This window comes from Haemaphysalis longicornis, unplaced genomic scaffold, assembly GCF_048455015.1.
Source record: "Haemaphysalis longicornis isolate Haplotype H1 unplaced genomic scaffold, Haemaphysalis longicornis Haplotype H1 scaffold_9, whole genome shotgun sequence".
In the NCBI taxonomy this organism is placed as follows: Eukaryota; Metazoa; Arthropoda; class Arachnida; order Ixodida; family Ixodidae; genus Haemaphysalis; species Haemaphysalis longicornis.
In genome coordinates, this window is record NW_027526460.1 from 31,351,439 (window position 1) to 31,378,841 (window position 27,403).

The window sequence follows — 27,403 nt, forward strand, 5'->3', positions numbered from 1 at the left end:
AGCGGCGGGTTTAAGTTACTTAATCGTCGCACTCGCTTTTCGTGAACTATTTTTGAATGTTTGTAGGATTATGAAACACGCCGTTTGCCTAAGTGTAAAGGTTGAATTTCTTGCTGAGGATTTAAAAGTAGTGTGTTGAAGATGCTTACGAACTTTTGCATCATTAAGCTTGTGCAAGCTTAAATTTCCTCACAAAGTTTTGCTTAAGCACCAGGCACAACTCAGGAGGGAAAAAACGAAAGACAGGACGATTGTGCCTGTGTCATGTCCTCCTTCTTTTCCTCGAAATTCCAGCGATGAAGTACCAGGTAACTCATATTTAACACAATTGGGTTCAAGATTCTGGTGACATTGAGACTGGACGACATTCGGCTGTAGGGAGGCCTCAGGCTGCCCAAGGGCCATTACCCTGGGCTGCTAAACAAGAGTTCACTAATTGCAGTGACCACACTGTTTTGACACACAGTTTATACGTCCATTTTCTTGAGCAAACCTACAACGTTACATTCGATAGCAGCGCACAGACTCGCTGCAAACTATAGGCAAGCTACCGAAGCAGAGGTATCAGGTAGCACGCCTCACTTCCTCTATCCCTCTGCGAGCAGGAAGAGGAGACCCGAGAACGAGTGGTGTCTCCTGTTCCTGGTTACAGAAGGCAGCAGCCTGTCGCCAAGGGCCCGAATAGGTAAACCCTTTGTCAAAATTTCGTGGGCCAATCCTAAGCCTTTGCGACCAAAATATTTTAAGTCAGTAAGAAAGAAAGGTATTTTCTCTAGATTTTATGCATAAAAAGTTTCAGCCTCGCTCGTACATTGTACATTGAATTTTTTGCAGCCTGCACGTTTCCAGCTCATCCCACAAAGTTTTGACAAAGACTGTACTTGACAGCACCTGCTTACGCAGTTGCACTTTTTTTCTGCATTGGCAAAGAAACGAAACAGAGTCTGCACTGTTTGTACCAGTGAAGTCAATGTGGACAAAAGGATGCCATACTGTCGTACCACTAGTCCGGACTTTGGGAATGGGCTTACCTGTTTGTTTATCAAGGGGACCTGCCATTGGTGTGTCGGTTTCATTTTCATAACACTCCCGTTTACAAGGCGTGAAGTTAGAATTGGTGCATGTAGCCATGAAAACTCGGGTATTTATATCTTTGCCATGTGATTTTCACCTTGATAAGGCAATGAACTCTTTTATAACACATTCAAAAGGCAGGTATTCTTCGAAAGGCGCGCGTGTGATCTGCGTTACAGCCTCTGCCAACTGTGACGTGTATACACAGCAGCTTTCTTTACTGCCCTTTGCTTTTGCGGCAATTATGTGGTATCCCAACAGGACACGCTTACACTCCACGTGGATGCACAGTACTGGAAGCAGGGCTTGTTTTTGGAGGTAGCACTGTACTCATGGGTTTGAACTTTCAAGTTTGGGGATTTTTTAAGTCAGCGGCATGCTCGTTGGAAGCCACCTTGCGCTACTTTAGGGTGTCGTCGTAATACTCATAGTCTGAGGTTGCTGTGCCGTCAGCTCTTGTCCTTGCATCATCAGCTTGGACAGATGGTGGTGTTGAAGGTGACTGCAACGGTGTTGTCACAGAAGCACTCAACGGCTTCACACTGGTAGCACTGTGATTGCCCACGGCGACAGCCTCTCGTGGCGAAGGCTTGGCACACGGCGGCTGCTTGCCACACCACTCGGGATGGCTGTGGTTGCCCGTGAGGAGCAGCTTGCGCACCTCGGCCAGCGTGTTGTTGCCTGCGGCGAAGACGGCGCTCACTGCCCCGCGCAGCAGGGCGGCCACCTCGTGGCTGTGGCCCTGCAGCTCGTCGCTGATGCGCTTGGTGTCCCCCTGCGACCGGTTGCGCATCTCGAGGATGATGCGCTCGAGCAGGTCGTACAGCTGGACCTCTTCCTCCTGGATGCGGTTGCAGGAGGAGATGAAGGAGTTCTGGGCCACGAGCAGCGTGGCGAAGCTGTGGTCCACTGTGGCACCCAGCTCCACGATGCGCCTCTCGAGCCCCTCGCTGAGGAAGCTGAGCCGAGGCTCGATGAGCGGCAGCGGCTCGATTTGCTCATGCAGCTTGCGGAACTCCTCACGCACGAGCACCCGCGTCCGGTTGCCCTGCTCCACGGTATCCTGGAAGGCGCCCCGCACCAGCTCGTCAGTGGTGCGGCGCAGCTCATAGATGCCGTTGATGACCTTGCGCGTGTAGCTCTCCACGTCCGAGTCGATCTCGCGCAGCTGCTCCCCGCCCACGCGAACCATCTTCTCCACCAGGTCGGTCAGGTTGGTCACCTGCGCGGTGCACAAGCAAGCTTGGAGTTAGCGAGGGACAAATTTGGTTGCTCGCTCTGAAGGCAGGTGTTGCGCTGTTCTGAAGCAGGTTATGCGAGACAGGATTAGGGACAACACGTGTATTCAGTTCACATGGCAGGGTGTTATTTCGCCCCATCTACTGATGGAACCAAGTGTAGGGGGTAGAGTTGAGCAAGGAATTATTTTTCCCCACTTAAGACTGACCAGGCTCGTCATTACAGTTGCTTTTATGCATGCACAATATGAATATCATAAGCATACAACACATCATCTGCCTTCCAGGCACGACTCACAGACCTGCCAGAAGGTGGGAGCGCCTGTCAGCGGAAAGTTATCATGCTCTGCCATCTTATTCATTCGCGTGGTGCTCGGCCGCTCAGGGACTTGCCTGCTCCCAGCTGGGTGAGTCAGGCGACATTCCGTGGCACGCCGCGGCCTGCTGCGACGCGTTTCCCTGCTGCTGCTGCACGGTGCGCAGCAGGGCATTGGCGGTGAGCAGCTCGTGTCCGAACAGGTCCATCTTCGCGTCGGCGCGCTTGATCACGTCCGCCACGTCCACGCGCAGCAGCGTGACCGTCTGGCGCTGCGCGGCCTCTGTGCGCTCGGCGAGGTCGGCCAGCCGCGACACGTCCGCCTGCAGCCGCGCGCGGGCCTCGTCTCCGCGCGACATCTTCTCGAGCGCGTCCTCCGACGCGTCCTGCACGTCGCGCTCCAGCAGCTCCAGCTTGCCCGCGATCCGGTCAGCGCGCATGTCCAGCTTCGTCTCCAGGAAGGCCAGCCTGCGAGTGAGAGAGCAGACCATGAGTGGTCATCCGCCCTTGGAATATGAAACCCGTGAGAGAACATTACAGAAACGGAGCATGAAAATGCAGACTGAATTCATATCCGGTATCTGAAGGTGGCCTAACAGAAGTGAGCACATGAAGTTACGCGTAAACGTTGCCCGACACGGTAGGTGCCCAGCCCGCTATTGGGCGCAGTGGGGAGAGAGGCGTTCTCACTTGTTGTTCAGCTTGTCTGCGAGCATGTCGAACCGTCGGCTCAGGTGGAAGGCTTCGGCGGCCCCCTGCTGCTGTGCAGACGATGCGGCGGCGTCCTTGCTTCGCCCGCTCAGGGACTCCTCGACCTTCTCGAGGCGCACGTCGAGCTTGGCCTCCAGGCGTCCAAGGCGACTGTCGAAGGCATCTAGCTTGCGCAGCACCTGCTCCAGCGAGAAGTCCAGCCTCGTCAGGCGCATCGCCGACCCGAACGCGTCCAGGCCCCGCAGTCGGTCGTCGATGGAGGACAGAACCTGCGCCAGGCAGGCAGCGGTGTCAGGCAGAAAAGTGCACTTTGCAACAAACTGCGCCCGCTCGCTATCTGTTAGGTTGTCTTCTGCAAGACTGGATGTCAACGAGCGTTGAGAACATTTGGTTCCCTATACTTTTACACTTACCCTATCCACTAGGTAATTGTTTGAGGAAGACAGTTAAATCTTGACCCCTCATCGGGTCAACCCGAGCAGAAGACGTACGGTTTTTTTTTTAACGGAAGGAATTAAGGCGCCAGGTGGGTCCCGCGAACAGAATTGTTTAAAAGCGTATAAGCATGCAGAAGGGGTTTCTCGGAAGCACCACCGAAGCAAGCAGACCCTCGACGATTCGAAGCATCGCAACTTAACGAGTCCGTGTGAGCTGCCCTGACTCATCACTTTTAAATGCGTTTAGTCGCACCCGCTTCCACTGGAGCTACGGCGGCGGGCGCATAGTTTCTAAATCGGGCAGAGCCCTATTCTGCATGGGAAGTGTTGTTATTTGAGCTCGTAGTTTTAAACATTCCCATTTCATTGTCGCCGATAAAGTTAAAGTTGCTCCCTCAGAAAGAGAGAGAATGTCGAACTTTGTCTCTCGGTTTAGAAAGGGGGTGGCGGAAGCCCAGAAATAAGAATAGAAGTAGTCGTCCCGATGCCATGTACCAGTAGCTCTCAAATATGAATGCACCGGCGACCCCTTTCGTTCTCGCAAATCTCATGGAGAACCCCACTTTGAAGTACGTTCATACGTGTCATAATGTCGAACAGTTTGCACTTGCAGTGAAATTCGTGCACATATATTCAATGTCGGCCTTTTGAGGCCGAGTTTTATGCTGGCGCGTGTGATATTGTGAAACGATTTGCCCTTGCTTCTAAAAGTCGTCCAAACTTTTGTATGCTCCGTGTGTGTGGGTCTGTCTGTCTCTTTTGGACAGCTGGCGTGTTGTGCAAAAGACGACTAAAACAAGTGCAACACAAATAAGAAAATGTACATGTTATGCAGCGAAGGCACAATGGCAGCAGGGTTCACCAAAAAGGAGTAATGAATTTTTGCGGGAGTCCCTGGGAGGTGGAAGGATACGATACAGAGAGTTTGTGGAAAGGTTCGCGGAACCCAGAAGACCCCTCGCGGAACCCCTGTGGTCCGTGGACCACCATCTGGGAACCACTGCCCCATGTCTGTGGCCAAAATTTTTTTAACTGCATTAAAAAAAAAAAATGCCGAGCGCACGTGAGCGCGTTTCTCGCGGCGACCGCCCGGCAGTTATAAAAACCAAGAAAATGCCGAGCGCTCGCGTGTGCGTGCCTCGCGACGACCGCCCAGCTTCACCGGCGGATGTTTGTCAAGCCGAGCATACACACTTAGGGAGATTGGCCAAAAGAAAAAAAAACTAGCGTTCGCCGTAATCGTGGCAGCAATTGCTAGGAACGAGAAAGACACGTCATAGCGCACGCCCCTCCAAGGTGATGTCCAATTATTATCACTTCCAGAAAAATTAAGGAAGCTCACACTTCTAGCAACAATGATGGAGTTGCGGCAGCGAAGAAGAAGCAAATCGGCTGCAATCGGGGACTTAAACCGTCGCGATGGTCGTGAAGGCTGCGTAGTTTCGCTGCCTTCAAGTCTTCCGCGTTAGTGTGAGCTTCCTTGATTTTTTTTTCGGAAGGGATTATAGGAAGGTAGAAGTTTGGCCAAAAGGAACAGTAGCACGCATTTACACGCTACCTGGAACCACCGGACATACTCCCTGGCAACGGCCCTGCGCTATTTATACTGTTTTCCTAAGGAGCTTTTATTGAGGCAACAGTTAAGCTGTCTTTATTTGTTCAATCAAAACGAGTGGCTTCATTGTATATCCAGAATGGGAATCACTAGAGCCTCTCCAAGAATCGCTTGTTCCTACGGTTTACCATGCCCTCGAATAAAACATCAGTCGGAGCTAAAATTTGAAAAACGTGCAGTGATGAAATAGACGGCGACACAGAGTCTATTGGACCTCAGAACACCCTCGATGTTCTAATGCGCCGTTTACCGCTTTGCCCTCCCTCACATAACGGGGCTTGGGGCGTTGAACTGGTGACCCACCTCTACAAAATATTGTGGAGCACCCCGTCCACACAGAAACACATTGAAATCCGTTGAAAAACTCGGAATTCCTGATTAGGTTACATCCCTGGCAGTGTGCGAGGCGCAATAAGTTGTAGCAAAACCGAACCTGTCCGAAGCACGAAGCAAGGATGACGAGTTTGTACCCCCGCGTTATTGCCACGAGGAGTTGCGTGCGTGGAAAGCACGAACGCTCGGCGGTTTCAAGGTTGGTTTCAAAAAGGGTTTCCCAACGAGGCAGACCACCGGACGTCCGTCGGCCGTCCAGCGTACGTCCATTCCGGCTCTAGCGGACGCCCGTTGCAGAGCCGATGACATACCATGCACATCCCTGGGACGTCTGGATTTAACACTTCCGCACGTCCAATCGGACGTCCGAAATAGGATGTATTTGGGATGTTAAGTAAGGGTTTACAGAATCGTAAAATGTTTTTTTTTTTAACGAGAGGCATATGCTTTTACAACGAATACTACACCGCACAACACCAACGCACTACCGGGTAGGCACGAAGTATACACGAACACGGCAAACTTGCTCCGCACTTCTTGTTACAGTTCTCAATTCCTATATACCCTTCTCCAAAGAGGTCATCGGTGGAGTCGGTGAAGTACATCAAAATTGAAAAATTGGGCTTAATTTTAGTAATATACAAATGGACCTTGCAATTTACAAGTCAGGGCGTTGATGTACAAAATCTTTTTTAAGTTAAAAGCAGAGCTGTACTGTTTCTTTTTGGCTTTTATATTCAATTGAAGCCATTATTCGATGCTTTGTGGTAACTTTGTGCGTCCACCGGCGGACGTCCTTCGGACATACGGAACCGGGCAGCCTTTATACTCCGTTGCTTTGTGGTAACTTTGTGCGTCCACCGGCGGACGTCCTTCGGACATACGGAACCGGGCAGCCTTTATACTCCGTTGTTGGCTGTCCACTGCACAAATGTGCAGTGGCAAATTTGGCATTGGATGCTCGGTTGTTTTTCGGACGTTCGACGGACTTCCGTGGTTTCTTGGGTAAGCATGGTTCTTTCGCGGCGGAATGCAGGATGACGAGTTTGTACCGTCGCGTTCTTGCCACGGAGTTGCGTGCGAGGAAAGGACGAACGCTTGGCGGTTTCAAGGTTGATTTCAAAACGGTTTCCCAACGAGGCGGAACCCGTGGCTCTCGTATTTCCTAAACAGAAAGCATGAGATAAGAGAGCGCGCGGGAGGGTAAGGGCGACACATGTAGCTAAGAGGCACTCTTCTGTAACCGTCAGCGGAGGTCTCATCTTTTAGCCTCGAGATCCGAGAAGGTACGGACCTTTTGAGAATCTTGTTGCAGGTACTGTTTTCCAAGTTTAAAGATAAGACACGTCGCACACGAGTAGTTAGTCGCTGCTGTACGTGGACTAAAACCTCCTTTTCTTGTTTCACCGCCTTGCACCGAAAACTCTCACGATAGCCAGGCAAGGTTGTGCTGCTTGATCAAGCGAGCAGCACGAACGGAGGATGAACAAAACCGAGACTGCACTATGTTCGTCCCGTACTATATTTTTCCTCCCCGTCCCTGTTCCTGGATGAAGTATTTATTCCAACTGAACCACACCTAGCATATGTGCAGCGGCTGGGTGTAGAAGCACCCAGGGTTCTTCTGCGGTTACATGGCTGCGACAGACACTCATAGAAACTGGTTTCTGCCGCTTCAACGTCATGTAAATGGCAGGATTCGCTCGGAAAGTTCAACCAATGGTCTCTTCTATTTGTCTGTCCAAAACTTCTCCCGGCTGTCCTTGTCCGTTTTTACTCGTGGCCTATCTCTTGCGCTGTTTTGATCATGGATCCTTACCGACTCGCCCGGCTTCACACTCTTGTTCACAATTGAACACGCTCCCGTGCCAATGCTGCGTATGCGTTTGTCGCACCCGTGTAACAGTGGCTTCTTTCGGTGTTCACACCATTTCTGACGTACAACGACGTTGTAATAGATGGTGCCTCATCATCTCGACGAAAATGTGACCAGAAGAACTTCAAACGGTGAAGTCCTAACAACGACGGAGCCCGTCACAGTGCAAGAAATAAAGCGTCCGTGGGTCTTGCCGTGGTGCGATCCAGAGCCCACTTTCTTACCTGTTTGAGGTACGGTGGCACACTGTGCCACACGTCGGGGCTCATATCCAGGCCCTTGGGACTTGACACCGAAGGGGCCTGCTGCTCAGGCGGTCGCGTGGTCGCATCTCGCCGACTTCTGGCGTGAGTCTGGGGCCGGTGGCCGCCGGACTGCGCCGCCACCGCGCTGGCATCGGCCCTCGAAAACAGGCACGGCGCAAACACTAGCACCACAGCCACCACTGCCGGCGGTCGCATCTCACACTCGTGTATATACGAACCGTCGGTCCGACGGGGGGCCAGACGAACGTCTCCCTCCTTCGGTGGCCCTTGGGCCCGACCCTATCGCATACCGCGTCGTCTGCTCCGAATCTCTCGGAGAAACTTTCTTTTTTTTCTTCGCTTTGCCGCGATTGTGCGGCCTTTCTTTTTGTACTTTACACGCGTTATGATTCGCCTGCTGCGGCGGGGAAAGTAGGAGGCGAGGAGGATGTCGTGTGAAATTTGAGCGACGCTGCTCCAGGGAGCGGGCGCGCGCTTGCATGTGGCCGGCCAACTGTCATTTGACTCGACGCGCGGCGGCGTCCGCGCCCTTTGTAGCTGAGTTTTGCTGCTGTTGCGCCTGTTTATCTCGCAGCGTAGTGGTTGCACTCGGGACAGAATTCCGCAAGGTTCACCGAGTACCCCCAATCCCAATGTGTCTTCCGGGCCGCTACGGGTCGTCATCCGGACAGCTGTCTGAATGGATCGAGGGTTTAGTTCCTTTGTGTTGCACGGGCCGAAGCAGGTGTCTTTTGTGGCGTATCTGTTTGCCGTTCGCATATCCTGTTATGGTATGGCAACTGAAATAGGCTGGTTCCACTGAAATAGTGGCACAGCATCTCCGAACTTCCGAGTAGCGAAGGGCCCCGTTCTCGACGCGGGCAAGGGTAGCGGCGTGGCAATCTCCTCGCCGCCGCCGGCTTCTCTCTGAAGTCGCCGCTGCGTCGGCGTTCAAAAATGAACCGTGGGCTGCTGCTTTTCGTCACGGGAAACGCAGTGGCGGGAAGGCCCCGCCGGCTAGGCCACCCACTGCGCACCCCAACCACTAACAATTTCACCGCTCCTCTGATTTCTCACGGCTTGTGTGCGCGTCCCTTTCGCATCTCGTTCACTCCCTCGGATCCCCCGGACGTTCCCGCCCGCCCTCTCTTTAATTTGTTGTTGGCCTTGGGTGAAAATTTATCTCTTGATTCTGTACTGTCTCGTCTTCTAGCTTGGCCTGTTCTTGATGACCGTGAATAGTCGGCCATCTTCCGCTCTTGTGCGCGGGTGTAGTTCAGCTGTTCTTACCCGTTCTCTCTCTCGGACGTTAAGAATAATTGCGAGAGGTGCTGGCAAGCTTTGGATGTAATTTCGGGCCCACTTAATGAAGTGCCTGTATGAAATGTGCCCTAGGCCTCGATAATGACCAGCGCGGGTTTATAAAGCCGCAGTGTGGGCTGTACTTTTCTCTGGGGTGCCCTTGCGTTTGTTCACATCCCGTATGCACTATTCAGGCCAATTTACAATGACATTTAAGGGTTTAGATGCACCTGCCTGCTCTTTGGGGCATGCGATTGGATCTGGCTGGCTTTTCAATCTTGAGTCGCTCGTGGCAGTGCCCCCACCCTCATTCTTGTCATTCTCATGTATGCTCTTTCCGCTGATTTCCGGTGCAGAGCGAACTGCAAGATCTCAAGACTGACCTGTACGAGGCGCAGTCGACGAGCGCTGTGCTGAATAAGGAGCTTCAGCATCTGGTGCTGCAGCTGCATTCAGCGCAGCTGCAGGTTTCCGCGCAGATGGGTCATGCCGGCGACTCTACGGCCATCAAGCAGAAACTGGTGAGCACCACGTCACACCTCCTCTTTCTTTTTTCTTTTTTTTTGTCTCTGCGGACATCCTGACACTTCGTTTCCAGACAGCGATATCTGAGGTAATAACCATGCTACACGAGCATTTAAAAGGACATTTCAGTCAAATGGCCTTCGCAATTTGGAATGTCATTCAAAGTGGAAGGAGTTCCACTGATCAGTCTACACGACAAATCTCAAAGGCAGTTGAAAGTTTCCGCATTGACCCGCCATGTTCTGGTGTCACCGCTGCTGCCCTGTTTCGTTCTCGTAACTTGGCAAAAAAAATTTAATGTCAGGCCAGAAAACACCTTTGTGAGCAATAAAATTGATTATTATCTACGCAAAAAATAGGCAGGTTTCTTTCTTTTTTTCTTTTTTTGCAGCACTAGTGTTGAGAGTACCAAGTTACTTTGTAATTGTAGACCATGTGAAAGTAAACTGACGAAAAATGATTAAGAGTGTGCTTTTCAAAAACCAAGTTTTACTCGTAATTTTTTTTTTTTTTTTTGTAAATATGGCATGCAAAAACTGCGTGCGAGAGTACAAACGTTCACATTTCAAAGGCCTTTGAGATCCTTTCACTCAAATGCCACTTCAACCAGAAGCCTTTGAGAAACACCGTGTAGCAGCTCAAAGGTGTCAATTGAGTCAAATGACATTCGATTGAAAGACCTTTGAAATGCTCGTGTAGCACGGTATAAGGTGGTAAAACTATGATTCGAAGCGGGGCCATCAAGGGATAACATGAGCTACATTGCTGCCAATGCAGTAGTGTTACATCACGGGTTGCACTTACACCCTCAAGAGGATTTTGCAACATTGCTTTAATGCCATGAAACTTGATATGATGTGCACATGCACTTACGCACATTCGTTGTGCCAGTCAGGACCAAGCTTTTTAAACATTTACTGGAAAGTGCCTGATTGCTTCATTCATGATAGTTTATCCCACATATTTATTTACATTTTAATGAAAGAAGTAATTTGCTTAGATCGAAATAAAACAATTTGCACTGAGTGAAAATAGCCAAATTTTTTCTATTCAGTTATTATTAGAGGTCTGAAAAAACACCCAGTGGGCAAGGTTGGGCATAAACTTTACTAATGTAGACTCTTCCACACTCTAAAGAGGAAATACCAAGTTCGCACTGAGTTTGACTTTGAGTTAGGCAATTCTTTGAGCCCAGATTTTAGCAGGAGCAAAACAGGGGGGACTCCCCAAGATTTCGCCCTTTTTGAAAATCTTTGCTCAAAAAATCACTGTATCATATTTAGGTACTGGCACGTTGTTCTTCCTAAGGGGTTTTTTAATGTCATGCCCCAAGATGTATCCATTATGTGAGGGTAGAATGGTAGAGGGTGATGTAGTTGTACTGTATAACACATGGGGGGGCTTCATACAAATGTTTGTCCAAGTTTGTGGCCGGGGAAAAATTGGCAAGATGTCAAGGACACTTCTCTTCGGTAGCACCACCGACGAGGCGGTTTCTCAAAACAGACGTTGCGTGCCCATTGCTGAAGAGCTTTATTTGCTCATTAAGCACCCCGTTGTGACACCATGTACGTGACAGTGCCTTGCAATGGATACGCTGTGGTATTTTGTGCGTGAGCAACTTTGTCATGTGTTATTGTGCTTGTGTGACATTTTGGTTAGGTTCTCTCCAGCATTATAAAATCATTCTCCATTGAGGAATTTTTACACAAACTGACATTTTGCCGTTTTCACGCTGTCAGCAACTTTGCAAATAAAAGTGCACTCATGTTATGCATGTGGGCGAGCGTGGGAAGAGAGGGGTTTCGTGTGAAATTACTCCCTGACACAAGCAGAGTAATGTGCTTAGCTCTCTTGCTGCACAAGCTGTATCCTCCTCACTCCTCCTTGCCGGGCGTGCTAGGTGATTAGCCAAGATGCAGCTCCAGCATGCATAAATGTCAGATCATGATCTCGCTCCTGAAGAAAGAGGCTGCCGGGTTATTTTTCCTGCCCTTCATAGAACATAGCATGACCTGCTACTACGATCTATTATGGCGACGAAGGTTCTTATCCCCCTCGTAATTCCTCTCCTCGTGTTAGTGATGGGGAGGTCATCCTGTGGTCAGCGAGCAATGAGGATGAGGGTAAAGACAAGGATGCCGTGGCCTGCAAATGTGTGCTAAAAGGACAAATTTTGCCTTGGAGCCTTATCATGTATTATAGAATATATCTGGCTGGGTACAGAGAACAACCAACACTGTTCAATCTTCCTCAAGCCCATTCCTGTACTTCCAAACCTGTACTCATAAATGACCTAAGGTTCTTTCCAAAATGTAGAACATTACCTCTGTTTGCCTAAAGCTCGCCATTGCCTCTGAAAAAAGGGCCAAGTGCTGTAAAGGTCCATGTGTCTTGAGCCTTCAAATTTTTTAACTGATTCCATTGCTTTCTTGCACTCCTCGTCACTCGCGCTCTTGAAGCCAATCAAGTGGTGGTGGTTGTGCTCTCGCAGGAGCAGGAGATGACCTCGTACCGGCTGGACCTTGGCCGTGAGATGCAGCTGGAGGCGGAGGCTGCCCAGCTGCGCAAGGAGAACGCAGCGCTCCGCAGGGACATTGTGTCCCTGCAGAGCGAGGTGTTTGGAGCCAAGCTGGCCGCCAAGTACCTGGACAAGGAGCTGGCAGGCAGGTGGGGAGCACCTCGCAGCCACTCTGAAGAGATGCGCTGAACGACTTCTTGTTTCAATAACTGAGCTGTTGCACTTTTCATTGCTCATTTGGAATCTTCTTTATTTATTTTTTACATGCCTTGTCTGTTTAGAAATAGATTTAAAGTTTGTTCTTCCCTTTCCTCTTCTATTTTTTTTTTTTTTTTTTTTTTTTTTTTTTTTGAGAGGTTGAATAGCACTTTACAAAGTGCAAGAAAACCAGCCTTGCAGGCCATGCTGCTGTTGACTGCTCCCGTGCAATCTTGCCACGTAGGAGGTGGTGTGGAGAACACCCATGCAGCCAGCCAGGGGGGGATGAATAAAGCTGATGGCCAATGTCATCTTCTGGTTGACCGAGCTAATCATCCTGTGACTTTTGCTGCTGGTTGGGGTATAAATATGCATATGCTGGCAATCCAAAATGGACCATAGACCTTGTAGTTACCTTTATCAATATTTTGGCTGCACTTGCAGGCAGACCATTTGGGTGTTGCATCAATCTACTCTATTGCCTACTACTCATTTACCACTGTGTGCCATGATGGCACACAATATAAGTGGGATGATTGTCTCTTTGGAGAAGCAATAGTGTGATTTCACTTTTAATTTTCACTTTTGTCACTTCTAGCAGTGGAGATGGCGGGGTGTATGGATGTACGTACAAAGTGGCAAATGTTTGCTTGTGCCCAGACATACGCCATCTTCTATGACAAAGGAGTACCCATTTCTTGCTCGAAAATTGACTAAAGCTCCTTTGGTGCACCCCCAGCTCTGACGAAGTTGTGGCAGCAGCCTTCTTTTGCGCTGTCCCCCACAGATTTCCTATTCCCCCCACTGCAGGCAGTTTTATTTCTCGTCTTCCCCGGTTTTTAAAACATTTGGAGTGATACGAGTGGTGTCTTGGAAGGAGGAGGGGAGCAGTTGGTTTCTCACTCCCCCCCCTCCTCCTCCTGCAGGATCCAGCAGATCCAGCTGCTGGGCCGAGACCTGAACCCGACGGAGCACGACCGGCTGTGGAACCAGCTGGAGTCAGAGATCCACCTGCACCGGCACAAGGCGGTGATCCGGGCATGCAGGGGCCGGTCTGCCACGGGCCTGCCGGGTCCCCCCGGGACGGCCCTGCCCGACGAGGGCACCCCGCTGCGCCGCAACCAGGGCATCGGGGACGTGCGCACCGTGCGGCTCCACAAGGGCCGCGACGAGGGGCTGGGCATCTCCATCACGGTGGGTGTCGTCACTTCTTTCACTTCCTTCTCCATTGCCTCTAACGGTGTTGGGACACGATCAAGTACTGGTAGTACATACAGACGAGGATGCCATAGTCAAAGGACTGCATGGGGACCTTCAATTCGTCAGCACCATTATCGTCCTTGTCATCATCAACCTGTGGATGGCCACGGCAACCCTTCACCTGTCCTGTATCAGCCAGGTTCGCATTCTGCACTCCCGGACATTCCGTTCAGTTCTGTCGAGCTGAGCTTAAGGCTCTTGTAAGACCGAATGTTACAGCGACTTGAGTGAGCTCGAAAGATGTGCACTGACTGGAAACTTTCTACAGGGAGGAGTGTACAGGCTACCGTTTTTTTACTTTGGGATGCTTCCAAAACGTGCCTCATCTCAAGCCTTTTGTTCACCTGATTTCTAGCTCTAATTCAGTAAATTAAGCTACTAACTGGTTGCACTCTTCCTGCGTAAACTATTATGCTGAATAAACTGTGCATTCCCTGAGGAGCTTCTTCCTTCTTTTACCTGGAAAGAATGTACACGGAACTCTAGGGAAGGAGAGGCAAAGCTGTAAAGTGAATTTTTATAGCAAAATATTCTTGCACCAATGAATCCTGCTATATTTAATTGTTGCACAATAAGTACTTTCTTGTCAGGTGGTTGTTTTTTATTGGTCCAGTTTCAGTTAATTTGCCATTTGCCTAATTGTGCTGGTTTTCGACAATTTCTGCAGATTGAAATATAAGTAGTTCACCGTAATCTAACTTTACTCTTTATTTCAACTACATTTTCATGATCCCATCAGGGTTGAGCTAGCAAAGTCAGGCAGTAGGGCATCCAGCTGATATTGCAATGTAGAGAAATTTAAAGGGGGGGTGGAAAGGGGGTGAGTAATACTTTTTTTTGTTGCTTGCACCATATGAATGCCTCACGTAATGGAAAGCAGATGACTTATTCACGTGGCATACCAAAACCCTTATACTACGTGCAACAAGACAGTACTGAGCTAATGGCTAGGCCACTGCACAATTCTTTTTTGTTATTTATATGCTTAAAAAATTTACTAGTTCGCTTTTTAAATTTTTTCGTTTGTGTTGCATGTTCTAGCTTCAGTGTTGCTTAGAGCTGGTTATTCTTCAGCTGCCATCAAGTGAGATTTGTGTGCTGCATGTATTGATTTAGTATTGTTCTTTGCCTTCAGTGTACACAAGAGTTTGGTGTAGCCACCAGCAGTGCATTCAATTACTATGTAAACAGTGCAAGGACAAGAGAGGACAAAGGCAGCCACCTACAGCAGCACTAAAAATTTCTGCAAGTTGTTCCTTCGTCTGTGCCTTTCATCGTCCTATTTTGTATTCGCACTGCTTTAATAATAGTTATGCTATGCCTAATTCAACTGGGCTTCCAATATATCACAGTGCGTTAGACCTGTGGCAGTCTTTGCCAGAAGTAGTCATCGCAGCCTTTTTCTTGTCTCTTAATCCATCATTGACGTTCTTTAACCCTTTTAGGGTCAAATTTTTCCGCCAAATGTGACTCTCCCCTACTCCTCCCCCACCCCCCCCCCACCCCCTTCCCAGGATCGATTTTTTTTTATTGCTGATGCAAATTCTTTGGACAAATCTATTTTTAAAAAAATGTCTTAATTTATTTGTACTGATCATAAAGTGACAAAAAAATCGTTTGTGTTGTTACATACACGTGGTTTATCCATGAGTAAGATAAGAAAAATTCTAAGAAAGTTTTGCTGGAACAAAAAGTGGGAACACCGAAACAAGTGCATCAGTTTCGCGGACACAAGAAGTGGGAAGTGCACGAAACTGAAACCAGCCGCAGCGCACCCATGCGTGACCCGATGCGCAAGTGATAGCCGGCACACCGCTGTAGTAAAGCGTAAAAAAAGAAAAGAGCCATTGGCGCAAGAAAAAAATTTCACGTTTTCCGCAGTGTGGCAGCACATGACAAGTGAGAGAAATGATCAAAAAAGGCACGCTATTTAAACATACAAGCAATGGAGAACATGTATGTCATTGACACTGAAAGATTAACCTCTGCAGCCTTTGCCGGTGTTTAATAGCCACATTTTGTTGTTTTCAGCACCCCTAAGACATTTATCCTTGTCGTTGCAGGGCGGTCTAGAACACGGTGTTCCCATAGTCATATCTGAAGTGCTCCCAGACATGCCTGCCTGGCGAAGTGGCAAGCTGTTTGTCGGTGACGCCATCCTTTCCGCCAATGGTGTTGATCTGAGGGAAGCCAAGCACGTTGAAGCGGTCAAGGTTCTTTCTGGTCTGGTGAGTGTGATGTGTTGTCTGGGTTGTGAAACAAAGATGACTTTAGCAAGAACTGGATGTACGGGAGTCACATTTGACATTGCAGCAAGAGAATGTTCTCCTTTATGAACCTACTGTTTTGCATCACAAATTTCAAGATGTTCTGTTTTGTTAAGAACATGCACGTAACAGCCTTGCAAGTTTATACCTTCAATTTAATAAAAAAAAGTGACGATCACTTAGTATGCTTGAAAAAGTTGTAACACACTATCTGCGTGACTGATAACAGATGCAGGTTGTGACACAGCTAGACTTTTGCTTATTGACTCCAATACAGCGACTGAAATTAGGTTTAATTAAGTGGAAAATCAAAGTAATTGAAGCTGAAATGCATAGCTTTGTGCCTCTATGAGATCTCTAGAGTAGATGGAACCAGCAAAAGGAAAATTAACGGGAATCCCTGTCGAAAAAACAAGTGGAGGTCCATTTGTACCTGCCGAAAGCAAATTTGGCTGAATTGGAACCATTTGAAAATGCAAATGGTTCCATTTGGCCCAACTGTGTTTTCAGCAGGTGTATTTGGGCCTCCAATTGTTTTTTTTTCTGCTGGGATTGACAGTAATAGGGTAAAAATGGTTGAACACATTATGGTTTCTGACACTTTTAAGCTGGAACGCTTGTGTTTTTTTTTGCCATTTGGCGGAAGGGTTGACCACACGCCCTTTCATCTTTCAGCAAGGCGATATTGTGCTGGAGGTGTTGTACGTTTCGCCTGATGAGGACACGGACGACGAGGCTCAGGACAGCCACAACCTGAGGTAAATTCCCCGTTAGCTTCATTTACTTTCCTCTCCATTACCTGAAAATGGATTTCAATTGCATGAATTTTGCATTAGAAATGACACCGCGGGTGTTGGTAGCGCGACTGTTTCAATGGAAATCATACACCTAGGCCTATTTTGCCCACATGGACACTATTGCAAGGTTGCAAGATGCAGCATCAGCTGCATGTAATGTAGGATTGAGTTAAAAATGCAACTCTGATTGATACAAAAAAAAAATGCCGGAACAGTGAGAAACCACATGCATACAGCAGAACCCTATAAGCTCGTTACAACTAAGGTTGTTCTGCAGTCGAACTGGCACATCTGCATTGTTGTGGAAAGATTCCCTATTGCCAATGACTGAGTTGTAGCACGGATATGCATTAATGCATCTGAGCATGCTTTTAGGTGATCGTACATACCCTAGAAGCTTTGTACGAGCCTTCACATCTACATAGTAGGGAGTCATCATCATCATCACCACCACCAGACTATGTGCTCCCTCTGCAGGGCAAAGGCCCCTCCCGTGGATCTCCAATTATGCCGGTTCTGTGCTAACTGCGACCAATTTATCCCTGCACACTTCTTGATCTCATCTGCCCATCTATCTGCCGCCCCCTGCCACGCTTGCCTTCTATTCGCCGCGAGCTCGACATGTAGGTGGCGACAGCGTCGCGCTGCTAGTGCGGATGCTCCGCTGAGCCGCCCGTAAGAATGCACTCTGTGGGCGCGCTTCGTGCCTTTTTCCCGCCGTATGTGCGCACGAAAGGTGCAAACAAGAGTGGTATGCTGTAGTTCGGTTCCTCAACGTTCAATGTATAGCATGGAAGCGGCAGTCAGTTTTCATTACTACACCAAAAAAAGCGACGACTCATCGGGAATCTCAGAATGGCCGTAATTGTGACAATGAACTTGTACGCCGTGGCTCGTAGCAAGCTCGATCTTTCCAGACTATGGCTTTGAGCCTTCAATAAAAGCATAAGTAGAAACAAATCAGGAAGCCTCGATCTCTGAAATTCAGTTTACAACGGCAATCTCAATCGCTTTCACTGGTAGCATGACGCATTCTTGCATTTGTGGGATGCCGTGAAATGGTAACACTACTTAACTGCCCCGAAATTCTTTCTAAGAGCTTACGATATTTTTTGTGTGTTCGAAAGGCAACATAAAATTACTGAATTTTGATCAGCGCAGATATATAAATGTAACCGTTCTAACGGGTCTTTTAAATGAAATTTTAGCGACTCTGAAGGAAGGTTTGATGAATAACGGTTTCGGATCACTTATTTACGGCTTTCGTCGCAACTGAACTTGCGAATTGAATTGTCAACGCACGCAGTACAATCAACATCTCATGTTTAGCTAGGTTTCCGCAAAGTGACAAGCAGGCTTACAGTGTGCAAACCAAGCTTCTGGGACCTCACAGTGAGCACAAATTTTCTGTTACGGTGCTCTTCTGGCCATTTGCGTTCCTTTTAAAATCTAACAGGTGCCTGCAACAGCGAGATGTGTTTGCATTCTTGCGTATAAGGTCGCTTACGAACCCTAAAGATGGCAATAAATGAAGTTGCGCTGTTGCAGATGTAGTTCCTTTTTCCTTTTTATTTCTCGTTGCGAATCAGCTCAATGGGTTCCCGGTAACTACTTTGTTTTGTAAAGTGAATATCGCGCCTTTGTTTTGGCATTTAATTCTTGAAGATTGGTTAAAAAATGAAATTCTGTGCATTTCGTTTTTTTTTTTTTTTTTTTTTTTCAAGAAGGGGGGGGGGGTCCTGCCAACGTTGCAAGAGCAGCCAGAAGAGAATGCATGTAACGCTAAAAGCCAAACTATGGTTATCAGTATTACTCACAATCGAAACTACACTAGGCGTCATGTTCTGTAACGGTGAAAAAGCAGTACTTTAACACGTATTTTCAAAACTGATTAACCCCCCTTTGGTCCGAGATTGTCCAGGAATATTGGCTCGCCTTTTTCAAAATTATATTGAAAGCAAGCATTGTGAGAAAAAAATTTAAAAAAAAAACAGCGAGTCATGGCACACACCCCTCACACATGTGGGCAACAACGTGCATTATATTACGCGTTTTCTCCACTTTCTTTAAACTTAGGTCCACCTTAAGAGGTTAAGACGTGACCATATTAGGCATTAGGCGAACGTGAGACACGTTTCTGGACAAGGTGATTCATGTCTGATTTGAAAATGATATATATGAAAATGACACACGAAATGCCACATGACAGACGCAAACTCACAACTGCTTAATTTCACCGAAAAATCCCCCCTAAATACTCTTGCGCATCCATAGAAATGTATTTTAAATAAGACGTAAAATTAGCAACTCGATACAGTTGAATAAATGTTTATTCCTCCTCCTCAGTATAAACAACGACTGTCCAAAAATGGTAATTATTTTAGAAAAGGTACGGGAAGGACACGATCACACGGCGCTTGCGGGTGTATAATACGTGTCCAGTAATGTATAGGCGATAGCGCACGGGTCGTGTGCAGTGTAAATGTTTTTGTTTGTTTCTTCTTTCTATAAGGACACAGCGCAATTTTACAAGGGTGTGGAATTTGCATGCGTATGCACAGGTCTTGTCGCTTCTTACCCGTTTCGCGTACTAAACTTTTATCCTTTAAATAATCACCTCGCCACCTTCAAAAAGCACCCTTCAATGTTCCCGAAACGGCAGACGACTGCACTCAACAATAAGAACAGTGCAATGTGTGGAAGCAATGTTTATAACGCGTTTCACGCTCAGGCGGTGACCAGGGCGACCAGGGCGAAAATGTTTCGCGTAATTAAACCAGCGCATTAACCCGCAACGGCCGCTGATTATTGCGTTTCTAGAGGAAATGCGCAAGCAGAGATAAATTATGTCATTGCTTACTGCCAAACGAGCACACATATTGGTTGTTTTGTCGGCGTGCAGCACGCGTCTTGCGCCGCACGCAACGTGAAAAAGCAGACGACGCGAGAGCGCCATCCACACTAGGAGCGGTTCGTCCCGCCGCCGCCAGGGGCCGACTGTGTTCGCGCTCGGGGCGAATAGGGACCCACTCTGTTACCCGTAATGACCAACGTTTATCTTGCCTTCGCATTGCATGCCCTGCCCACGTCCATTTCTTCTGCTTAATTTTTACTAATCCCACGTTTGTTCCCTGACCCACTCCACTCTCTTCTTGTCCCTTAATGTTGCACCTATCATCTTCTGTTCCATTGCTCGCTGAGTCCTCAATTTAAGTTGAACCCTCTTAGTGAGCCCCCAAGTAGGGAGTAGTAGTCTGTTACTTCACAGAACTTGGAGTACCTTCATTGGCTGCAGGAGCGTTATGCCATCACTGTCTAGGAGTAAATGCTCATGACTTGCTTTCGTGTTCGTTCGTCTTGCCAATACTTGGAATCCTTCCAGGTACCATTTTTTCTACCCCGAAGACATCAGCGAGGCCAGTGTGGCCCCGAGTGACGAGGAGAATGGCGTAGCCGACCGTTCGCTGTCGCGGTTTGCCACTTCGCCTCACGCCACTCCCGGTCATGCTGCTGCTACCACACCGGTGCCGGGCGGCGCAGTGCCAGCCGCAGCTGAATCCAAGGCAGAGTCCAATCCAAAAGTCGCCGCAGAAGTCGCAACCCCACCTGAAGTCAAGGCCGTCACTCCTAACTCGAGCTCTCCCGCACGCCGTACCGTCGCCATTGCGGAAGTGAATGGGGCCAGTGATGGTCGACGAAGGTGAGAGGACACTCGGTTTCCAGACAGTGGAAATGGCATGCATAAATGTGTGGTCACCAACTTTTGTGCCTTGAATGGGCACAGTGTCTTCTGAAACTATGGGCTGCTTCTGCAAGGTGGAGAATATTTGCGTGGCAACCTCTGGAGCCCTGTTTCATGCTTGGGGAACGCTTGCCATCATGTAGTCTGGCTGTCGTAGTGCACAAGGTCTTGTGGTAACACTCACAAGTTTATTTTGCGAACTAAAAAGTATATGCATTGAAATCAACAAGAAAAGGATGTTTAAATGTTTTTTGGCTGCTGCATTATACTGCCACAAGTCATGTGGTTTTGAATCTTTTGGCATAGTTTGTGTGCATGCCCATGCTCAAGTATAAGTACTAGCCACTGAGGAGGCTAGGCGAAAAGCAATTTCGAACACCCATGTGTTCGAGATTTCGGCGCACGTTGAAGATCCCCAAGTGGTCAAAATTAATCCGGAGCCCTCCACTACAAGCGCGCCTTATCGCCTATGTAGCGTTGGCGTGTTAAACCGCATAATCTATCAATCAATCACTGATGAGGCTGCAAAAACAGCGAAGACTGTGAGTGCTGGTTTGTGTGTTTCGGGGATACCGTTGTAGTGCATTTAGAGCTCTTCTAAAACTAGTGCAATGATGTTCGAATCCAAGTATGTAGTGCTCCTTTTAAAGCTGTTTTTTTTAACCTATTGTTTCCTAAAAGACATAATTATACTGCCATATAACTTAAATTATTCACTAATTAAAATGGTATCATCTCCTTGAAGCACTCTTGCTCTGTGATTTCAATTTGTCACGTGTGTATTTAAAGCCTTTGTTAAAGGGACACTGAAGTGAATTTGTCGAGCTCCCATTTTTGCTTGCACTGCGTAGACTGGCTCAAATTAGCACACTTTTCATCGTTTATTCGGTTGACAAATCGGTAATTATTTTACAAAGCGCGAAAGAAGAAAAACTACCATGCGCGGTTTGCGGCGGCCACACCAACTAAAGCTGTGACGTTAGGAGGAGCGGGCACCGTGATTGGACGATGCCCAAGTTTCGGTTTCGGTTTCTGTTCTGTAAAACACAACCGTTGGCGTTGTTGGATGGGCATTCTCAATAACTCAGTAATCATCGTACCGTGCTTCTGCCATGTTGTCAGCTGTAAAAATGCATAAAGATAAGCCTCCTAGGACGGATTGGAATCGCAGCATTCACTAGCCGAAACCGACGCAGTGCATGAACGCCCTCCGCGTACCCGCAGACGCCCAAATGTCATGCGCTTTTCCCCCATATTTGGAGCTTGCCTCCCTCATGCCTGTGTCGTAAAAAGCGTGTTCGCACCAGGCCAAGGGTCTGTTCATTCTGGCCTGTGCCCACTGCGTGCAAGCAGTCGGTGCTTATGGCAACAGCACGCCAACGAGAACTCGCTAGCGCGCCAGTGCCAGCCTGCGCGCGTTTTGTGAACTAGTTCGTGTAGCCATGAACGTTGCGGCCCAAAAAAAGGTGAACTCAATATAGAAAACATCGGCGGAAAACGAAAAAGTTAACTTACAAAAAAAAAAAAAAAAAGCACGTATCCGCGGTGATTCGAACTCGTGACTTGCAAAATACTTGCGGTGGCATACCTAGCAACCCAGACCGCTCGGCCACGGAGCAGGCTCTGCTGACATTGGTAATATAGGGTATATATTGTACAACCAGTTTACACTTTTTAGTTTTGGCATTTCAAGCAACTTAGGTGACTATTTCTTGTATTGCGCTCGTGCAGTAAGCGTCGCCCGAGTTTCCACAATAGCTCACGTTTAGCAATTGCATTTCGTAGACGGAAAAGCGTTCGCAGATGCGTAGTCGTGCTGCTGACCGCTGTGCTTGTTCGCCCAGCGCAAAAAAGTGCTTCCCGCACCCTAGTTTTACGCTGTACGGTAAAAATATCGGTTGATTTTATTTCATTAGGTTCATTTAGGTTTATTTCATTTCGCTGACTCTTCTCCCGCCTTCAAGAGGCCTTATATTTTCCTACTGGCATACCAGTCAGCGAAGCGTCGCATGTGCGCTTGTGCAGCGCTTGTGTGAAGCGACCTTGACTTGGAGCTAGATACAGTGTACAAACTAACCAAGTAAAGAAAGGCAAATTCTACCATTCACAAACGTGTCCTGGCTTCTTTTCAACTGAGCGAACGAATTGCGACGACCCGTCGGCGGCCGGCGGACGAAACGCTGGGCCAACTGACTCTGTCTGAAGGCCGGGGAGCCGTGCAGTACCGCAGCCAATTGCCAGCTTATCCCCTCCTGACGTCACACGAAAACGCCGCAGAAAATGGGCGAGCGTAAAGAGAGGAGGAGAGCATTTTCGAATTAATTTTTCCACTAAATAAAATCGCGTAAACGCGCCCAGGGTGGTCGAAACATGGCCTGGGGACTCCGGACTACAATTTGCGCAAGTAGTCCCGCAATGTTTACATATCACTTCAGTGTCCCTTTAAGTCCGAGCAGTGTAAAGCACGCTCTGTAAGCAGTTTCGACAAATTATCGATGTCCCCTCTAGTTTATGGCTTTCCCTTTCTTTCCTTTTCAGGGATGTTGCTACGTGAGTGAAGGCACCAGTCTGCCATCTGCTGAGCTTGAAAGTTGCCTCGTGGTTGGCTACCACGAAAGACGAGTCATGCTTCCTAGGTTCTTCTCTTCAAAGTCTTGCAGCTCCACGCATCTTTCCTATTCTCGTTAACCCTAAATTAAAAGCTTCTTTGAGTGTGGAATGATGTGTCCCTTCGATGCAACTTTAGGTTCCTTACCTTACAAAGCCCTCGTGCAATTCCTTGGCGGGACCATGTGTGTTATATTTTTGGTTTTTGTTAAACGCTCTTGCTTCAGTTTACTCGTATGTGTGTACCAATAACTTCTTCGTGCAAGCATTTTGCAAAAGAAAGCTGGCCCCTGGAGAATCTCTGCTTACACTAGCTGTCAGTGAAAAGTTTTTAAGGCATAGCACGTTTTTATACTTGGCACTTTTCCAAAGGATGAAAAAAGCAGGGTGGTAAAAACCAAATATTTGTTATGCAGTGTAGGCATGGTTGTAGTGTTAGTATTTGGTGATGCTGAGCTTTTCAATGCCTCAGCACAGAGCTGAGTGGAGTTTGATTACCTGTTGCGGTACGATCGGTATTCTGTGTTAATGTTGCTTGTTTGAATGTATTTACAAAGTCACTCAGTCTACTACCCTAAATCATGAAGAAATAGAAGGTTGCGTCAAATCTTTCTTTTGTTGCCATACATTTGTTTCCAATTTTGCGTGCATTTAGGCAACAGATGCAATTTTTATTTTTTTAGCACATTGCACTCCTAGCAGTACCAAAAAGAATGGCAAATCTGATCACTGTGGTAGATTATATCTGCTGAGATCTTAAAACTGAACATAGTCAATTCATTTAAAAGTTAATCTCAACTTGTTTTCCAGTGTAATATGTTATGTGACATCATGGATAGTTTTCCAGGAATGCACCAAATTTTAAACTAAAAATTTCAGCAATCCTCCGAAACCTATGTGTAATAATTTTGTTGGTATGTTCTGAATATTACATATAATATGCCCAGTTTGTGCTCATTCAACTGTTTTAAGGCATACATACTTGGTGTCTGTATGGACCTGAACTATCCTACTCTGCAGTTGTCGAAAGGTGTTGTTGTCATGGGAAATTACGTGTGCGTTGTTAAGAACTTGTGATGGAATGTGTCTATGGCCGGCCTTTTTTTCTAAAGGAGTACTGACACAATTTCTTTTTTTTTTTTCGCAGCTGTAGGTGCCTACAAGCCCACTAATCATAGAATGGCACATTAGATTGTCGAACACAGCATGAAAGTTACTTACAGCGCCGTTTATTTGTGTCAGTTGCGGTTTCGGTGAAGCGAACACCAAGGCAGTCGCCATGACGGGAAGGCGCATTTGACGTCACTGTTCTCGTCACAACCCAGCCAATTCTGGTCTGGGTGCACGCACGCACACCAGAATGGCCCAATTGGCCGCAGTTGCACGTGACGTCAGTTCGAAAGACTGTGACGTGTGCACAAGGCAGAAAAGCGCACACCAACAGCACTGCGGCCGCCTCGATACGTCACGGGAGCCCTGACGTCGGCAGTTCGCATCGAAGCGCAGATGACGTCACGAGCTCGCTCGATGGCGCAGATGAGCTTTCTCATGCACGCAAGGATTGAAATTGATCTAAAATGTGTTCTACTGAATGGTTATGGTTTACACTTCAGAAGGGGAATCTTTATATACGCTTTTTACGTAGTTATCTGAGCTTTGAAATTTCGTGTCAGTACTCCTTTAACGTACTTGCAGATTTGACCCCCAAGAGAGTTCTGTAGCTAACAATTATCAAGGTACAGGCAGCATATTGTGGATATCAGTGCATTACTTTTTTATGTAGACAGTATTTTTGCATCTTCTAAGGAGACATAAATTTGTACAAAGTCATCGTTCACAGCCTTGCGTTTTTGAAGAAAAAGAATGCGCTTGCTGAAGGTGCTGTCTTGTAATTTTATGACTACTTGTGTATGTGTACAGGTTCTAGTGTACCTGGAGAGTAGCTAGATCTTTTCTTAAGTGTTCCATGAAATAGCAGACTTGTGATTGGTGAGGTATGTGCATAGTCTGTGCAAAGATGTGTGTGCGTCGCGAATGCACGGCTGTCTGAGTTTAAATAAGCTTGTTTGCAAGAGGCTTTAGTGAGCGCCACATTTGTTACGTGTACAAATAGTAAATACCAGTTCCATATAACGTGCAAAACAAAGTGAGCATCCTCAATTCATTTGTGTGAAGGACTACTGTGCAATTTTTTAAGTTCTATTACTTTCGAAGGGTGAGAATTTTGCTCAAGACAGGTATTTGTGTTGTTAGGGAGTTGGGTTTTAGGAAGATGAGTACGACATTGATTACACCGCTACCGGAAGTGGCAGGGACTCCAGAACTGTGAGGTGTAAATGTAATTCCCTGCTGAGCTCATGGCAAAAGCTAACTCTTCTGCAGTCAAATCTTTTTAATACAGACAAGTTCTTGTTATGCTGGCATACAGGCATCGTCACACTGCATACACCCGCACTGAATGTAGCTGCGTGCATGTTATGAGCTTATTTTTTAAGGGTTTTGAAGCCGTTTTAAGCTGCGTGTTATGAGCCGTTTTTTATGGTTTAGAGAAGTTTTGCCCGTACGCAAATGCGGAAGCATGCCGGTGTGAAATAACATATTCACGCCAAAAGCAAATACAAACAGGCAGAAACCAAGGGAACTGAAAATGTGCTCTGACCACTTGGTGAACTGGGGATCACTTGTGTTTTATGGAATCGTTGTAGGGGCTGGTCCAAACATTAGATATATGTGGGGAGGGGGTGTAACACACTGCTGATGAACAACTGTGTTCGAATGAGAAAAGTACCTTGTTCTGCTTGGAGCCTGAGCGCTTGTGCCTAGATTGCAGTATCTGTTGTGAACTAGTTTGCTCCGAATTGCATCATTGTTGGTACAATGCAGTGTGGAAATGTAGCGTAGAGTAATTCCAATAATTCGATTTTGCAATTAACTGACAGTTTGTTCAAATAAAGCGTATAGTAGTATTATATGTGCATGAGACTGTGATGGGAGACAGATGCGAAATAAAATGATGCAGCAGTTTGAATATCGAAGGTTTGGGTTGTGCAGGTTTTTGTTTGCAGTTTAGGGAACTGTGTCAAATGGGTCCTCTCTTATTGAACTGCTAGCTTTTCTTTTTAAGCGCATTGCTGTATTTGGAACCCAGTGGTAAGAATGACCATGTTTTTTGCCATCTGCAAATTGTCACCCACACAGCATGTGAAAATAGGAATACAGTCTAGTCTACTTATAACAATATCCAAGTGCCAAGGAAATCCCATCGTTATAACCGATAATTGTTATAAGCCGGTTGCTACATAAAAAGACGGAACAGAGCTCAAAACATTTAATTGCATGCCAGCAAGGTCGTACTACTACTAATTTGCGAAAAGAAGCCACAGTCGGTCACCTTTGTCCCACGTGTGAAGCTTGCGCAAATCTTTTCCAAGAGCATCTACAGGTGCTTCACCTAGCTGAAGCAAATATCCTTGGCGGAAACAAAGTCCCCGAGGGACTGTGTCATGCATTGGGTCTCCTACGAAGACACTACTGGAGTGGGCTGCGCAACCGCATCATTAGAGTCGTCACTGTTGCACTTTTGGTGCACAATATAACCCGATTCAATCGTTATATTCGATATCGTGGCACTGGAGCATTGTAATAAGCGGTTTATTTTACCATAGAAAGAATACAAAAGTTGGCGGTGCCATAGCTGTTCATCGTTATATCTGATATATTGTTATAAACGGTATCGTTATAAGTGGACTCGACTGTACATTGGGACATTTTCTCAGGAGATTTAGGTTGGACTCGGTGTGCTGTGGTGGGCGGCCTCTGTGTAAAGTTTTCTTTTTGCTGTCAAAGGTCTTGCGTCGAGAAGCAAGAGCACCTGCTCTTTAGCTGTTTTGCAAAAGTCATATTGTACAAACTACGAAACACTTGCAGTGTGCATTTTTTCGTGCATTTTAAGGGGGGACACTGCTCTTTAACAGCTCCTTTTAACTGATTTCAAATATGCCGCTATTTTTTCAGTGTGAATTAGTTCTCAAGATAGAGATAACTAATTAGTCATTTTTGTAGGAACAATAGACGAAACAGTGCTGATCATAGAACTGTAATCTTTATATTTTCCTATACCAGAAACCCTGGTGAATTGTGATGCATCGCTTGGAAATAATTTTACAGACAATAATTTGGTGGCACCAGTGGCAAGAAACCATTTCGAATGCTTATTTCAAACACCAAAGTTGTAGCTGTAAATTGAGCTGTAAAATTAGTTGCAAGTGGTGCGTCAAAAAACTGCTTCTCTTATAGCCAGGGGTGATCCAGCTGCGCCATTTGCGCCATTTTGCTACAA

At 47.2% G+C, this 27,403-nt stretch overlaps 2 protein-coding genes across 3 annotated transcripts in view; one reads left to right on the forward strand and one right to left on the reverse strand.

Moving 5' to 3' along the window:
* LOC144152377 (Golgi-associated PDZ and coiled-coil motif-containing protein-like) overlaps nucleotides 1-26,740 on the forward strand; it is a 30,083-nt gene extending 3,343 nt beyond the window's left edge. The window contains exons 1-8 of one of the 2 annotated variants that reach the window (XM_077683646.1): nucleotides 8,412-8,590; nucleotides 9,504-9,668; nucleotides 12,167-12,342; nucleotides 13,318-13,585; nucleotides 15,715-15,879; nucleotides 16,594-16,676; nucleotides 20,098-20,415; nucleotides 22,996-26,740. In XM_077683646.1, coding sequence (XP_077539772.1) covers nucleotides 8,546-8,590; nucleotides 9,504-9,668; nucleotides 12,167-12,342; nucleotides 13,318-13,585; nucleotides 15,715-15,879; nucleotides 16,594-16,676; nucleotides 20,098-20,415; nucleotides 22,996-23,011 — 1,236 coding nt within the window. In that variant the 5' untranslated portion in view covers nucleotides 8,412-8,545 and the 3' untranslated portion in view covers nucleotides 23,012-26,740. Of the gene's footprint in view, nucleotides 1-8,411; nucleotides 8,591-9,503; nucleotides 9,669-12,166; nucleotides 12,343-13,317; nucleotides 13,586-15,714; nucleotides 15,880-16,593; nucleotides 16,677-20,097; nucleotides 20,416-22,995 lie in introns of those variants that run through there. The other variant, XM_077683645.1, reaches the window with a different exon arrangement.
* LOC144152376 (uncharacterized) lies at nucleotides 437-8,254 on the reverse strand. The gene is made up of 4 exons (XM_077683644.1): nucleotides 7,825-8,254; nucleotides 3,319-3,608; nucleotides 2,706-3,096; nucleotides 437-2,296 (listed from the first exon to the last, which is right to left on the reverse strand). The coding sequence occupies exons 1-4, from the start codon at nucleotides 8,059-8,061 to the stop codon at nucleotides 1,475-1,477; spliced, it is 1,740 nt and encodes a 579-aa protein (XP_077539770.1). The 5' UTR covers nucleotides 8,062-8,254; the 3' UTR covers nucleotides 437-1,474.
* Nucleotides 26,741-27,403: the final 663 nt, after the last annotated feature.